Genomic DNA, 16467 nt, shown 5'->3' with positions numbered 1-16467 from the left:
TTGTAATACGTTGCCACTAAGAACAGCAGGATGTCCCAGTGAGCATCATGTTGTCCAGCGTTTGATGAAAACCAAACTTGACCAGTACCAAAGATAAATATGTCCCACGTGGAGAAGAAGAACATAATGAATCCAGAAAACAATAAGTGAGGACTTTTCCTTCAGACATTAAGAGCCTATTGAGCCCCTGATTCCTCAGTTTCCTGTCCGCTTATACCTCTGTACGGCTCTGCCGGTGCTTTAGCCTGGCTCCACCAGGAATCCCTCTATGGAGCTTTAGGTATCTCTCCATGTTATTCTACGCTCTCCGTGCCTCCGTTTGATCCTCTACTTATCGCCCAACATAGTGATTAAATGCCTAAGTCAACTGCCAGCCTTTTTGCTTTTGTGATTGCATGGCAGCAGCACATTTTTCACATGCTTCTCTCCAGTGTCAACAGTGTGCCACCTGTTTTACACCCAATTACTGTACAACAGATCCAAAACTCTCCCTGCTCCACCAAAGCCTACCCCTCCACACACACATAGACATCACAGTAGACAGCACGGGAATGCTGGTTTTGACAGCAACCACTTCAATGCACAAGAGATGTAAAAAAAAGTGGAATTAGGGTCTTAATTATACAGTAGATATAATAGTTTTTGCAAAACACAGGTGCCAAAATGAGCAGCAATAAATAGATTATTGATGACTTGAGGATGGAGTTTAAGTGGCAGTTGGCTCATCGTCTCTTGCATTTAGTTTCAAACTCTGAAATATTTATTGATGTGACAAACTATTAAATAATAGCCATGATGGCTTTGAGATAAAATGCTCTTTGTTTTGTGATTTAAGACACAGTAGATACCCATATACTACTTAAATCCACTGAGAGTTTTCTGTCATACTGACATAATAGAGAGGATTTGTAGCCATTTGCCATTTCCTTTAAAAAACAGACTTAATTTTTAATGCCTTAATACTTCACAACCTTTCCAATACTTAAATAAGAATCAAACATGATTTTAAATTGATGACATGTGTCAGGAGTCCACTACAGGAAATTACTTCTGCTTGGCCTTAAAGGCATGGTTAAATTTGGTGTTGACAGTACTTTATATGCAGCATTACTCAGCCCAAATCCCAAATAAGTCTATTTGGATGTCTGTATCTGGACTTTAATAAGAGTTTAAGAGGGAATACGAGCTTTATGTGTTCAACAACATCACTACCACATCACTATGTGGAGTCACATACTATACATTTCATTGTCTTTTTGACAGACAAGATGACTACATTTGTTCATGCATAGCCCGTGGGACAAATACACATAAAGTTTGTCCTCATTTGGTGTAGTAACAATACTTTCATGTATGTGTTTCATCAGCTTCATTAAATGTGCAAGCCAATGAGAAAGATTATGCAAAAAAGAAGTCAACTTTGCAATTATTAGCAATATTATATGTACAAATATAGCAGTGTAGTCTATGGGACCCCAGACAACGAGGAGTGAAAACCAACATGTCAACAAAATTAAGGGTTAAAGTGATATTAGTTTCCTTTTTACCCTCCATATGGCAGGAGCTCTTTAAAAGAACATCACAGAATACATCTCTGGTTAAAACCCCATAAAAATTCACATCTTTATTGGAAAATGTTGTCAAAGTTTAAATTGAATGTACCACAGTTTAAAGAGGGGTTTTCTGACTGAGATATTTTCCAAACATAACAGAAACCCAGAAAGTGTTTTTGAGCAGCGCGACAGCTGCAAACAGTAGCATATTCATAAAATGCTTGCTTTGCGATCCATGTGTATCATGTTCAGGGATTTGTGGGGAGAGTGAGAGCGCTTACATGTAAAGGTTGGCTGGTCATTTAGGCATGACTCGCTGGGCACATAGACGTAGGCTGAGGGCAATGCCGGGAGTCGGTGTGATGGTCTCGGTGTTGTTTTTAACACACAGGAACGCAGTTCTGGGCGTGTGGCACTGCTTTGGGCTGTGCTCTGTGGGAAGGTGAAGAACCAAGCATCTTTCTCAGAGCTGAGTCTCATGCTGCAGGATCTTAGAATGGCACAGAGGCCCAATAAATCACCATGTTCCTCTCAGAGTCTGAGGGGTGTGAATGAGCCCTTTGATAAGCATGCAGGCTGAGAGCACGGCTTGCTCTGGTTGTGGAGGCGATGAGGGGGGGCTCTGGTCAAATTGTGGGGCTAACTGCAGCTCTTTGTGATGCTTTTAGAGCTTCTGCAGGATCTAAGAGATCCCAGCTGCAGGGCAGTGGGTGCACATCTATGACCTTTTGACCCTGATGGGAGAAGTAAAGAAGAAGAGTAGAGGGGGTTAAAGATGGTGCAGAGTCTGGGAGGCAGCACGGAGTGGACCATTAGACAGCCAGAAAAATGTGTCAGTCCCTCTCTATGAACTGAGAATTTATGGGATGATGATCTCAATGCCAAGGACTTAAGTTTGCAAACATGCATCATTATGAGACAAAAGATGGACCATGAGTTAGACTAAGCTTTGCACAGACATATGCAGCCAGCAGACTTCAATCTGCTGGATAACAGAGCACAGAGACTCGCTTACAGTAATGAAAAGTTAAGTTAAGTTAGTTTACCTCAATTAAGTCGGGTCTGAGGCAAAGCAGCAGAGCTTATGGTTGGAGAAAGAGTGACAATTATCATATGTTAGTGTTTCCCAACCTTTACAGTTTTTTAGCCCTTTAAATGAGCAGAATGGATTTATTTTAACTGGACAGAAAAGGTAAATCTATAGAGTAGCTCACAAGGAAAAAAAGGGGAATATCTGAAAACAAATAATAGAATTTGGGGAAGTACATTTTTTTATTAGGATATTACAGAGAAAAAGGAGTGGTGAACATTTAAAGAGAGCTGGAAAATGTAATTAATTGTTGCTGAAATACCCTCCTAAAAAGAACAAAACCAGACATGGGGTACAAAGGAGACTGTGTGTAACTTAGATTGAATGCACCCTGCAGAGACCAAATTGAATCATCTTAATATTAAGGGTTTAAAATGAGTCAATAAAAATGTATGAAAACTTGTGAAAAAAAAGTTTCACATAGCCAACTGCAAATAAATACACACTTAATTAAATTTATTTTGATACCAAGTCTGTCTTCCAAAGGGATTAAGTCCTTTCATTAGATTATGTTTTGAGATAATTTATCAACATTTAATAACATGTTATAAACCATTTGCCCACTCAAGGCCGTAGTTCTGCCATCAAATAACACTTAATGAGTTTTCTTGGCGAACATCTTGTTTTACTTCTCTTAACTGTTACATGTAGCTGTTGAACAGGCATTTCAAAACTGCCAGGAAAAGTTTTTTATCTGATTGATAACCATAAAGATATATGCTTCCTCCTCTAAGGCCTAATCTGACTAATCGTTATAGTTTGAGAAGGTGAACACGAACTGTACCACTCTAATGCAGGAATAAATCAGAACAAAAGACATTACCACATGTTTGACTGACACCACTGCAGATATGTGATGTAAGAATGTTGGTTTTGGCTGCCATAAACTGATTCACTGAAAGGCTCATGAGTGGAAATAAGGGCTAATGTGTCCATATCAGTGTAAATGAACACTGTTATCACCACTCATGTTTGATTTTAAGAGCAAAATATCAGAAAAGGCAGCTCATATCAGTCTGACTCTCCTCTTCCAATGGGAAGAACAGAACACATCCTGGCAGCACTCGGCAAGTAGTAAACCACTAATGGGAGTTAATTCCACAGACCAAAGTCATGGGCAATAAAAGCTGAAGGTCTGGAAATTAACCTGCACTGGAATGGCTAATATAGAGGCCATAATTAAGTCGCTCTACCGCAAATGTTGTGGAAGTTTCTCAACTTTTTGTCAGATTAGGACCCAAATCTGGCCCATTCAGACTTCCAAGGGCTTTGTCAATAAATAGACTCATTATGACTACAGCTCTGTTTGATGGAAAACCTCCTTTGATTCATAGGAGGATCAGTATTTTAGGCTAAAACAACAGCGCTCTCTGTTGGCAGCAAAGAAACAGTACAAGACACAACTTCATCATCAGGACACACACACACAAAAAGCGTGCAGTACTACATTTAACCACCAGAGTATACTGCATGTCAACATTTACCCAATTTTAAGGCCCGTGTCCTTATCACATCCCACAAAACTGACACTAACCTGTAATTGAGACATAAAATAGCTCCATAAAATAAAGACTCCCTCTGGTGCTGATAAATTAGGGAAGCACTCCTCAGTTAGATCCTTTTCTCCTTCAGTGCATGTGTATTTGCAGACACACTGCTCTACAGAATATGCTGAGATGCATAAAAAAGAATTTCACGGAACGATTTGCTGCAGAATGGAATTAAATCAATCCATACCTGTTGAAATGTTAATCCTTTAATCATTATTGTGGGCTGCAAATGGCTTTCCTAAAATCCTCTCAAAAGACTTTGAAGGCTGATGAAATTACAGCTGGTTCTAGTGTTAATTGTGCTGCTATTTATCTGTGTCTAATACAGTATATAAACACTTAACCAGCTTCTGAAGTATCTGTTCCTGCACTGCAGTGTGAGCAGGGAGCAAGAAAGGACTAAGGACACAACTCTGACCTCAGAATGCAAATGATGTCCTAATTTAACAAACTCTGAACAATCACTGTTTGTACATCTTTGTGTGTTGTTTTTGCATCTTTGCGTCTCCATGCCTTTATCGTTTCGTTCCTGCATTTTTCCACATAAGAAATTGTTTCCAAATTCCAAGCAACCATTGACTGCAGAATGATAAGTGGACATTGTCCACAAAGGTTGGAACTGGACAGGATTCATACATAACCCCTTTGGAAATGTTTGCTGTTGCACAACAGCATCTGCTTGTTAAATTAAGAGAAGGATCTTAAATCAAATCTAATAATATAAAAGGGCAGAGGCAGAGGCAGACAGGATACATTTATCACAAGGACATTGCTGCAATAAATGTTCTTCCGGTACATTCTGAGGTTTAGTTTGCATTTCTCAGTTTGCCTGTTAGAAAGGCCAAACTGTGTCAATTACAATTAATTAGAACAAGCATGTTTTGTTACTAATTTTGCCTGTCAAATAATGGTTACAAATCAATATATCTTAAATGTTATGATGCTGTGGAAGAATAACGTATGAATGTGTTTCAAAATGCAGCCTTGTCTCATGAATCACACTGAGAACCGTATGTGAATTTTTGAGGCCCCTAATATCAAAGCTCTGGCTGGTGGAGAGTCCCAGACCCTCACAGTCCACAACGATTCTCCTGGTAATAACAGTGGTCTTAAACCAGTGTGCACATCAACCAGTGAGAAAAGCAGCTAGTCCAAGGAACATGGTGGTCAATATGAGAGGAGATGTCTGATACGGTGCAGGGAAAATCTGTGACTCCCTCTTTCCTTTAGGTTCACTTATTGTATGTGTTTTTATCTAAAGAACTGATGGAAACTGAAATGTACAAATGGCTTCCCTACACAAAGATATTAGTGTAATTTGCAACTTAATGATCTAAGCAGATATTATATGGCTGAACTTCATCACTTCATTAACTTACTGCAGTGCTTTATTATGAATAGAAAGAAAGCAATTAAAGTAATTCTCATAATTCAACATAATTCTCTTGCATGATTACCTTTTACAGCTATAGTCAGCTTGGTTTTGGCAGAACCAAGGCTCGTTGACAAGAAGTTCTCAAACAAGTGAGGAGAACTTTATTTTTCCTCGTCCATTAATGTCACTTGAGTGAGGTTGAACTGTAGTCTGTGCTGCTTTGCTGTCTTTGTTTTTTTCATTTTATCTTTATATAATCATGGTTGTAAACATTTTCATGTCTTGTCCAGTATTCAGGAGTTTAAAGCCAAACTGCAATAACGACAATAACTCCAGAAGTACAGTAATTGTCCCTTCAATTTAAAAAGACACATCAAAAATATGCATTATAAGGCATCAATTCAGCCAATGCACCTTTCATATCCTGCATGTATTTTTTTACAGTTATCACCTGCAATTTCAATCGCTTATAGATCATCTGCATGATCATGAAAATGATTTATTTAAATGTGTTATCTGTGTGTTTTCCTCCCCTCAATACCTGTTGCTGCACTTTTATTCTGAAAGCAGCAGCCAGCAGTGGTTGTCTGACTTGACTGTGGTCCTCCGGTGCAGTGCAGGCTGCAGGAGGCTGGCTCAGGATGAGGAGAGCTGGAGTCACATGGACACAACTTTCTGAACGGGTGTCTACTTGTTGCCCACTCTCCAGTCTCGGGCTGTTGTGTCGTTTTATATTATTTGTTAAACTTTCCTTTTATGCATTGTTTTTCTACTTCTTGTGGACTTCCAGCACAAACACCGGTTGCTCCCCTCCTCCTCCCTCAGTGTTGATCATGCTGCAAACTTTGCACTTATGCAACTGAAGCCTGTTTTGTGATGTGAAGCTTTTTTTTTTTTTTTTTTTTTTTTTTTTTTTTTAAAGGAAATAAGTTTTTCTTTTTCTTTTTTCTTTCTTTACTCAACATGACTGAGGAGAGCAGAGGGGAACACAGGGCTGAGAGCGGGAAGGACCTGGAGAAACAGCTCCGTTTACGGGTGTGCGTCCTCACTGAGCTCCTGAAGACTGAACGGGATTATGTGGGGACACTAGAGTTTCTCTCGGTAAGTGACTGAGAAGGACTGTTTACCAAACAAAAGTGTATATTTTGATCCAGAACATGAAACCTCCAAAGTAAGCAAACAAACAGCCTGTTTAGTATGCATGGTGCATCAGGCTCCAGAGCAGAACTCCTCCACTAATCATCTGTGCAATCATCCCTGCTACTTTTAACACCGTGAGCAGGTTGTCTAACATATGAATCAACTTTATTTTTTTTTTTTTTAACCAGTAATACTCTCTGAACACGTCCCCCTTTGAGGGACATATTAACTTTTCAGATGGCAAGTGTGAAATTGGAAAAGCAGGTACAAAGAGGCATGGCACAGCTTTAGTTCCCTCACAGCCAGTGTGATGTTTAATCCTCTCAGTGTGCTCAGAGGCTGTTAGAGGCTCAGAGGGGTTTGTCCGATCAGAAACTATTTTCAGTGATTTTTTTTTTTTTTTTTGGACACCATTTAAGATAAATAAAAACTCAAATCACAGCAAAATCAAGTGTTTTAAACAGTTTTTTCTTATTCTAATGACTATTTTCTCGAATGATTTTTACTAATGAGGCTGTGTTTACTGAAGCATACACCTTGAAGTTATAGTGCATCAGTCCAGGGTTATTGTATCCTCCTTTACAATCTTTCTACATTAGAAATAAGCTTTTTATCTGAAAGAGAAAGAAGTTAAATTCATCAGAGAAACTTCTATAATGACATCTGTATTTCTGTGCACTCTCTGTCTCTGTAACTTGTGCTGTACAGCTTTATTATTCCATCCTCATGGTTACCCCGCTTCTCAAATGGAATAGCAAATACAGTGCGAGTGCATTTTGCTGCTTCCTCTGCCAGTTTCTGATCAAATCCAGACGTGTGGGGAGTCCTGCCAAGGACGGCACAGGTGGACTCGAAATGAAAACCAGCGGAGCCGGTGCTCAGCTGGCAGAACATCTCCGGCTGCACACTGAGCACAGCGCTCGGTTGCAGCAACAGTGAAACGATGGGCTGTCAGCTTAATGATGTTACATAAAATAACACCTAACCTTAAAGAAAGGAGGGAAAGGAAACATTGGAAACGTGTTACTGTGTACAGTTGGTAAACAAGTCTTATTGACAAAGACATCTGTGGCTGTTGAGGGTGTTAAAACACTGATATTATGTGATCTGGTCTACATGTTTGGACAACTTTCACCACATTTTCTCAACAGTTTCAGCAACTTTGCAAGGATGTCGGGTCGAACAGGGGCCGTGTTGTGTGTCATTAAGAGCGCTATTTCCCAGACCACATGTATGAATGTGAACACCCTGACCTCCCTCCCACTGCCCAGATGTTTCTAATGGAGGACAGAGGGACCAGGGAGGGGATGGAGCTCTATCTGGCCTTTTCTTAGAAGTGGCATCACGGGTGAAATGGAGGAGGCGATTACATGAGGGAATGTGTCCTCTGTCCCCGGTGGTGGGGGTTTTGGGGGAATGCAGCCAGCCCTCCTTTATCAACCCCTGTGGTGCTGGAACTGGGATTCATTTCAGAAGTGACTGATCCTTACAAGGCAACTCTGTTCTGGCCCGGGGAATGTCAGCATGGACGCATCAGATTGAGACCTGACAGTGGAAGAGATTGCAATTGTTGCTTTAGCTGTTTGTCGTAGCTCATGGAGCTTGACGATGATAATAAAGAAGCTAGAAAGTGAGCGAAAAAGACAAAGTGTCACTTTTATCTACTGTCTTATCATCCGGTAGGTCTTTGGGAGTATTGTGGAAGACATTTAGGATGATCAAAGACGGCCCCACTGGGGAGAGAGGGGTCATAGGAAGACTTTCATCTGATCAGACACAAGCACACGGCCGCCTCCCCCGCTTCCTCTTCTGCCACGCTAGAACCAGTTAGGAACTACACTAGTTTCTGTGTGTCTAGAGGTCCGAATGGAGGACAACCCGGGCCCCCTCTGTGAGACTCCCTGGTGGGATAATACAGGAGACTCCGAGTATCAGCAGGGAGAGGGTTGAAGGGGATATTGCTGGAGGGGAGAAGGGAAAGGGATAAAGCTGATCACGCAGCAGATATTGCCAGGAGGGTGAAGGGTTAGAAGGGGGGGGAGTCTCTTTGAGCGGCTGGGCTTGGTGCCTTCTCTTGTAAGCCATATTTCCTGGAGGAGGAATTCCTCCGAGGTTAGGAAATGCTGGGGAACAATGAGGCCCCGGTCGGTAGCCAAAGTTGAACTGTGGAGCAGAGATCGTTGCTGCTGATCCGTGGGACCCGAGCACAATGCACCTCACACATACCTTACTATTAAGGTAGTGGAAAACATCATGGATGATTAGAGCAAATTTGTCCCCGGACATTCTGAGCCTATTGTGTGACCGTACCTCACCTCTCGTGGGAAAGTAGGCTGATTACATCTTGTTAGGTCTCGTTATTGGAAAGTCTAAATTTGACTTTCTGCGGATTAAATCAGCACTTTCTAAACTGCATGCTCTAAACTTCCACAGTAGTTGGCCAGTGAAGAGGAAGACTCTAGGGAAGCTGTTTGATATATCTCAGGCCCTTCTTACATAATGGACAATTATAGCTAGATATAGTGGGCGGCGGTGGACACCGGTGTTTATCTTGGACAGCTACGAACCAATAAAATGACAGTCATTCTTAGAAATTGTCTAAATGAGTGGAACAAATCAAGACGTGATGTAAACAGTCATTTTAATGAGGTCTTAGCCTTTTTGTGTGTGTTTTTTTTTCCATCACAGTGTCAAATTAAATACTTTACACAGTCTTTGACATTGTTCACTGTTGATAGAGAGACTTTGAAAGCCTTTTGCTTGCATGATAAGCGCTTTGGAGGAAGAATGCAAGAAAGGTCAAAGGAGAAAATCTTTCATGTCCTGATTCTGGAGGGAGGTCTGAGCCACAAGTTAACTTAATATATTCCAAAGAGCTTTGCAGTGCATTAAGTGGTCCCTCAGCTGCCGCCTGTTGCACTATGAAGCAACCACAGAGTGCGATGTTAAAAAACTGCTTTAATCTCTTGCATAAATCTAAGTTAACAAATGTGGTCTGAGACATTGTAATGCTGTGGAAGCTCCTCACACTCTTGTCGTTCTCTTAAAAAAACCTACATTTGCATACGATTATCCTTGTTATATATGTAATAGCAGACTTTACATGGAGAGGTTATTGGCCAACAAACACGTTGGTGGTCATTTTAAGTCACTAGTGTCCTTTCAGAGAAAATGGCTGCAGGAAATCCGGGAATCAAGCCTAATGGAGAAAGCAGCTGCTAAGAAGGATCATTTACTGGCTCTTAGAAACCCAGGTGTGTGTGTTTTTGTATATAGATGTTCCACGTCTCTCTCTCCAAGGCTTTAGATTTGTATACATCTTGGCCAAGACGGTCAGATTGGCCTAGCAGCGGCCAAGAAGTTTTCTTTGCTTGTAACATCTGACTAGTGGGCAGTCCTGAAGGAGGTCAGGTCAAAAGGCCACAACGAGAACGTTTATACGCTCCGAACAGATAGCTGATGACCACAAAGGTCACGACCCCTTGTTCCTATCCCCTTCCTGTCTGTTGATCTGTAAGATTCATGCCAACATTAAGGTCCCCCCTGTGTTCTGATGGAAACAGGAACAGAAGATGATGATGGTCAGTGCGTCATGATTTGATGAAAACACACAAACAAAAATGTGTAAACAGAAAGCTGTCCAGTAACAGGCATGTTGTATTTATGGTGGAAGACAAAATAAGCTATTGTACTTTTTTTGTTTTCAATAAATACTAAATTACTGAGTTGAATTGAACTGTAAATATTTACTCGGTCATATTTAACAAACAGCAAAAAGCTTAATTGTTCATGTTTTTCCAAAGCCAGATATGTTGGGAGCTGTTGTCTGGAGGAGGAGGAGGAGGAGGAGGAGGAGGAGCAGATTCTAGGTTAAAGAGGTCAAGAGTAGATGTTGTTTATGTCACTGTAATGGGACTGACACCACGTGATGAAGCCCCTTGTGCAGATTCTACTAATCTGTTTAAATAGCTTTTCTTTAAGTGACACGATCAGATAAGATTGAACATGTGTGCTCACATGACGCTGGTGTGTTTGGATTGGGTGGTTTGGAGGCTGAAGGGGCGGGGGGGGGCTTAGAGCACACTAGTGGCCGTTTACAGTTGCTTACATTAGTCAGTCTCCATAATGGGCTGCATTTGGTGATAAGAGATTCCACAGAAGGCAGTTTGTATTCACACTGGCTGATGTTTCTGCACTAATTGCTCTCTTCTTTATTCCTTAATCACTTCCTTTTTTCCATTTACGATCGCCCCATCCTACTGCTACTCATTACACAACAGCATCTTATACCTTCTACCCTTTCATATACTTCAAATCTCTCTTTATGGTGCTCTTTCTTTCTTGCTTTTTCACTGCAACTGCTTGTGGTCCATCCATTATTTAGAATGTGTTGATCTTTTTTTGTACCTTCTTTCTATGTGAAGGTTTATTATGATCCCTATACTAGGCCAGAGTGTTTACCCATCACTGAGCAGCAGCTTAAATCCCTTTATGGATGTTGGGTGTATTTCTGTTTAAGTTATATGTGCACATACACAACTATGTTTTATATCTTTTTTTTGAGAAGCAAAATAAATATATCGAGGCAGAGACCACCTTGAGATGTTTTTCTCCTTGACTTTACTAAATTAAATTTGGTCAGTCTCTGCTCTCTGAGAAAGCAGACTGTTTCTCTGGTTTTCTGTCCCCAGTGTGAGGCCCCTGAATGGATGAAGTGGCTCACTTGCATTTCAATTTCCCACCACAGCCATTACAGGAGGAACCTGCCTGATTTTTAAGTGTAAATGCGTTCAGTCTCTGTTTGGTCATAACTCTGTATTTATTTTATGCCTTTTTCACTTTGTGTGTGCAGTATCAGTAGCTGCATTGTTTGCATAAACCCTTTTTATCACCCCCATCTTGGAGATAAATCTAACTTTAACCAGCCTGATGATGAATGATAGTGAAGATTAGATCAGCCACAGCAGAGCCCTCTCCTGCTGAGAGTTTTGCATCAACCTTGAGTCCCCATATCTACAAAAACACTGGGTGGGATTAGGCTTCATCTTCCCATTGAGAGATTCTGCTCTGGGAGCCGCTGTGTTTTGCATGCCTTTCAATATTTTATACATTCATTTTTACAGAAAAAAAGATTTGGCGATGCAGCAAATGTGATTACCATGAGTAAATATTCAGTAACATGCATTGCCTACATTGTGCCAAGTTTGTGGAGATACTAAAAATGTTGAATATTGTAATGTTAATTGTGATAGAGAAAGTTAATGTCATTTGTTTTAAATGGTTGTTGCTGCAAATGTTCTTGACCTGTGTGTAGGGGCAAGGGGTTGCGACTTAATCATTTTGGCTGACCAAAAGTGGAATTTCGAAATTAACTTTTATTATAGGAAAAGTTCCTGCAGTGCTGCTTTTGTTCGGACAACATTTCACCTTAATACATTCGGCTCCTTTTGTTGAAAGAATAAATCAATGTTTATGGGAAATACACAGATTTACTGTCTTGCAGAGAGTGATATGATAAGACTGACACTACACCCCCTTCTGTACAGTAAATATGACCCGACAGCCATTCACTGGATTGCTTAGCAGCTAGAAGCTCATTATTAGTTAGAGAAAAACAAACTTTTCTTTTCTTATTGTCTTGTCTTGCCTATGACTTAGCTAATGATTGTTTGGTTACAGTGATTTACACCCTATTTCTGTCAGTATAAAAAACATATTAGTCCCTCAAGAAGGTTCTTGCACTGCAGAGAGTTCTCTTGCTTTTGTCTCAGAGGCCATTTTTCAAGCAGGATTTCCTTCCTTCCTGGCCCTCCCTTTCTTTACATTGTGCTGCATGTTTCCTGCTTCAGCACGCATGCACACACACACACACACACACACACACACACACACACACACACACACACACACACACACACACACACACACACACACACACACACACACACACACACACACACACACACACTTCCCCCACTGTCTCCACTGGGCTGGGGAAAGGAGATTTTTGCCACAGATGCCCACTTGGCAACGGGAAGCTTCATTCCATAGGCGATAGGACTGCAAAGAGCCCAGCATTTGAATCCACAGAGTGGATTTAGCTCGGGAGGCAGAGGTGGTGCTTTCCTGCTGCCAAAGAGGAGAAGGCGGCCTTTGATTTGGCCAGCACCAGCTGCCTGGTCACAAAGTGCTTACGTGCAACAAGTAGAAGAGTGGCGGGGCTACGGTTGACACTTGTCAGGACGTTCGTGGAGTTGAAGGGGTCATCATCACAAGGGGAGCCTGTGTTTTAGCTGGCAGGCTCTGCGGCAGAGAACACAGACACACACACAGACATGCACACACACTTGCTCAGATCAGTATTCCTGCAGTGTCTGCTTAGCACCCTCCAACCTTCTTCAGCTTTTAAAATAATATTATTATTATAACCAGCCATGTGGTTTGGTATCATTTATTGACCCACAAACACTCTACATTTTCAAATCTGACTTTTTGAATAATTGTCTAGACAATTTTGCATGTTTTCTCTCCCTCTCTCTCTCCGTGTGGTTTAAACTCACACTTTCCATGCCATTCATGTCTCTGTCATCCAGCATTTCTGGACTCTAAATCTGTAAACACCCAGAGCTGCCCAGCCAGACAGGATGGGAAATTCCACTTCACTCTCAATTAATTTAATTTAACACTTGAATGGGAATAACTGTAGTAGCTCTTAAAGTGTCTTTCTGTCTCAAAGCCATAGACATCCTTTTATGTCTGTCTGTCTTCTTTCTTTCTCTTTCCATATAAGCCTCTACTTTCCACTTTTAAGTCTTAAACTGGTCTTTAACATTCTTTCTAGTCTAAAGTCACAATATGTGTACCGTCAATTGAGTTTCACACGTAAAGGGATAACTTAATAACTGAAAAATAGCCATGAATTTAAGGTTTAAAGTTGGGCGTTCTACATCAGACCCATGTAGAATAGTGTGTGCCTTATAAATGCAATATATTTAGAAAGAAAACTGCCAACATATCTTGATAAGTTTTGAGGAGAAAGTATGTCATTTCGGGTGTTGCCGGGTAGGTTTGCTCAAAATTTAAGGTCAGATGAGTTTAAGTGAAACCTGCATGAATTCATTTTTTGGCTGCTTTGGGGTAGCATTTACTGAATAAATTTATGTTCACAAATGAAATAACTGACTATAAAATAACACATGTCAGCTAAAGAATTGAATCAAATACAGTAAAAGGAGTCAATTTACCTTCATTGCAAATTTCCCTGCTCTGGGACTAATAAAGGATTATCTTATCTCTTATCTTAGTGGTTTTGATTATTTGATATATTTGAAAGCATATGTGGACTATACCACGCTGATATCTACACTGATCTGAAGCAGCCATGTTGGCATGGTGCCTCCTGCTCTGTCCATTCACAGACAAAACGAAGTCATAGTAAGCCGAACCTTGGCAGGAGGGGGTAATTGTGCGGGTGGGCATGCTCCGAACAGTTGTGCTTGGGGTGAGGGAGAGTGGGGAGAAAGTGGCAAGGCAGTTGTTCAATTCTCTATTGACAGTGTCCGGTCCTTAGTCTGAGAGAGGCTGACTCTGCAGCTTTCCTTTTTTTCTTGCCAGTCCTGCTGAGATGGGTGGCAGGGGGGGAGGGGCCTCCAGCAGACGATTTGGAAGCCTGAAGCAGTCATCAAATGAACAATCTGTATGTGTGACAGTCATGCTTGGGAGTGCACAACAGATTGATTCTGCCTAGTCATCTTGCTCATCAATAAACGGTGCTGGTGTGTGGCTCTGATGGGATTTACCATCTATCTGTTGGTAATGGTTTGCCTGGATGCACATGGCGGGTAAGGTCTCTAGAGAATAACTCATCTACTAGAGGCCGGTCTCACTGCTTCATATCCAATTTCAGTCAAGCCAAAAGATCTTCCTAATATGCGGAAGATTCCCCCCATTTATAGTGCTGTGAGGGGTGAAATTGAACAGACCCAACAGCCTGTCGGGTATTCAGTTAAACGGACATGACCTCGAGTATCCTTTCATGCTTCGTGTTCATTTCAAAGTCGCTCACCAGGAGCCAGGCGGCGACATTGGACACAGACATATTCATTAGATAAAATGCTATAATCCAGCTGTTTATGTATTCCCTTAGGTGCCAGGGACACCGAAAGGACAAGAATAACATGTAAGAGAAGAACTTTTCTGTTCCCTACACAAGCAATAGGGATTATTTAGCTATCTCTTTTTGTGTTCTTCATCAAGAGTATTTTTTTTTGAGAGTCATGTAGGGTGCATGAAGACAGCCTGAATTTTAAAATGAAAGGCTTCCGAGGACAAATTCCTTTTTTTTCACACGAAGAACTTGTAAAATGAATACGCACTATGTTCTCAGCTGTTAATTAAAACCAGAGAGCCTGCACTGAGTTGTGCAGATGAGCTCTAATAGCCACTCCCAAGATAGGCCATATTAACATTCCCCGCTACATTAAGAGTGTCTGTTTCCTGTGTACATTCCCAGTGGAGAGAAACGGGCCTGTCTGGGAGAACTAGCCAGAGGACTAATGAGATAGGAAACCCGGGATGACTCCTTTAGGTGTCGTCAGGACCCGTTGAGGACAACAAAGAGCCTTTTCTCTCTTTTAAGGATGTTCCCCTGTATGCTGTCAGCATCGGAGACTGACTCTGTCTCTGGTCAGGACTTTTTGGCGAAAGTTCAGTTTTTGCTTGCCAGGAATTTTGTGTGTGTGTGTGTGTGTGTGCGTATATGAGGCTGGGAAATTTTACGGTAATATTGAACTCTGGTTTAAAAGCAGTTCATGTGTGCAGGAAATATGTTTAAGGCATCATATCCTCCCTACAGGGTTGTCGTGTTAAGAAGGCCAAACAAGGGTCTATTTTTCCTTCCCCTCTTAACTTCCTCTCTGTTTTTATTTCTGCATTGTCTCTTACTATCTTTCCTCACCAGCAGCACACACACACACACACACACACACACACACACACACACACACACACACACACACACACACACACACACACACACACACACACACACACACACACACACACACACACATCATACAGTGAATCCACAGACTCAGGTGTTTCAAGAGCTTTGCCTGATGGGGGCCGAGCTGCGTGCGCACCTGTTACATGCTGTCCTTTAACTGTTTTCATCACAGTGTGTTAATGTTCAAGTCTGCCATCCCAGGGGTCAGATGTATGACTGAGAAACAAACACATACCCAAAAAGACTGTTCCGTTAATGAGCATACCTTCACAGTCTAGTGATTCACTACAGTGGGCCTTTGCGTTGTTTGTGTCTCCATCTCTGGGGTCGAGTGGTCGTCTTTGTCTCATCTTTTTTTGTTTGTTAACAAGAGAGGATTCTTCCACAAATGGTGGATTAGAAAAACTCCTGTACAAGTGTGTTGAAATATTACTATGCATGTTCTTCTTTTTCACAGCACTTCATTTTAATCATAGTGGAGAAACAGGATGTTTCCGTGTGTGTCAGTTTGCCAGCTCTCCAGTCAGGACAACAAAGCCCATCAGTGAATCATCAGCAGACAAAAGAGGCAGTTTGTCCAATAGACTCTGAGAAAAGGCCCATTCATTCTTCTAGAGTTTTCTGGTGACCAGTGCCAATGAACTCAGATTGGAGCTATTTCAGTTGTTGGCGATAGATCAGAAATCACCGCAAAAGCAATCAAACTTTGGTAGCAGAAGAAGAAGTTGTAAAATTGTTTTACTCTTTTTAATAAA

At 41.3% G+C, this 16467-nt stretch overlaps 1 protein-coding gene across 1 annotated transcript in view; it reads left to right on the top strand.

The window, feature by feature from the left end:
* The first annotated feature begins 6503 nt into the window (after window positions 1-6503).
* Window positions 6504-16467, top strand: part of prex2 (phosphatidylinositol-3,4,5-trisphosphate-dependent Rac exchange factor 2) — an 85041-nt gene continuing 75077 nt past the window's right edge. The window contains exon 1 of the mRNA XM_054622545.1: window positions 6504-6669. Coding sequence (XP_054478520.1) covers window positions 6532-6669 — 138 coding nt within the window. The 5' untranslated portion in view covers window positions 6504-6531. The remainder of the gene's footprint in view (window positions 6670-16467) is intronic.

Source organism: Anoplopoma fimbria, chromosome 21 (genome assembly GCF_027596085.1).
Source record: "Anoplopoma fimbria isolate UVic2021 breed Golden Eagle Sablefish chromosome 21, Afim_UVic_2022, whole genome shotgun sequence".
Classification (NCBI taxonomy): Eukaryota; Metazoa; Chordata; class Actinopteri; order Perciformes; family Anoplopomatidae; genus Anoplopoma; species Anoplopoma fimbria.
Note: the sequence above shows the minus strand (reverse complement) of the source record. Positions and strands in the feature narration are given on the sequence as shown.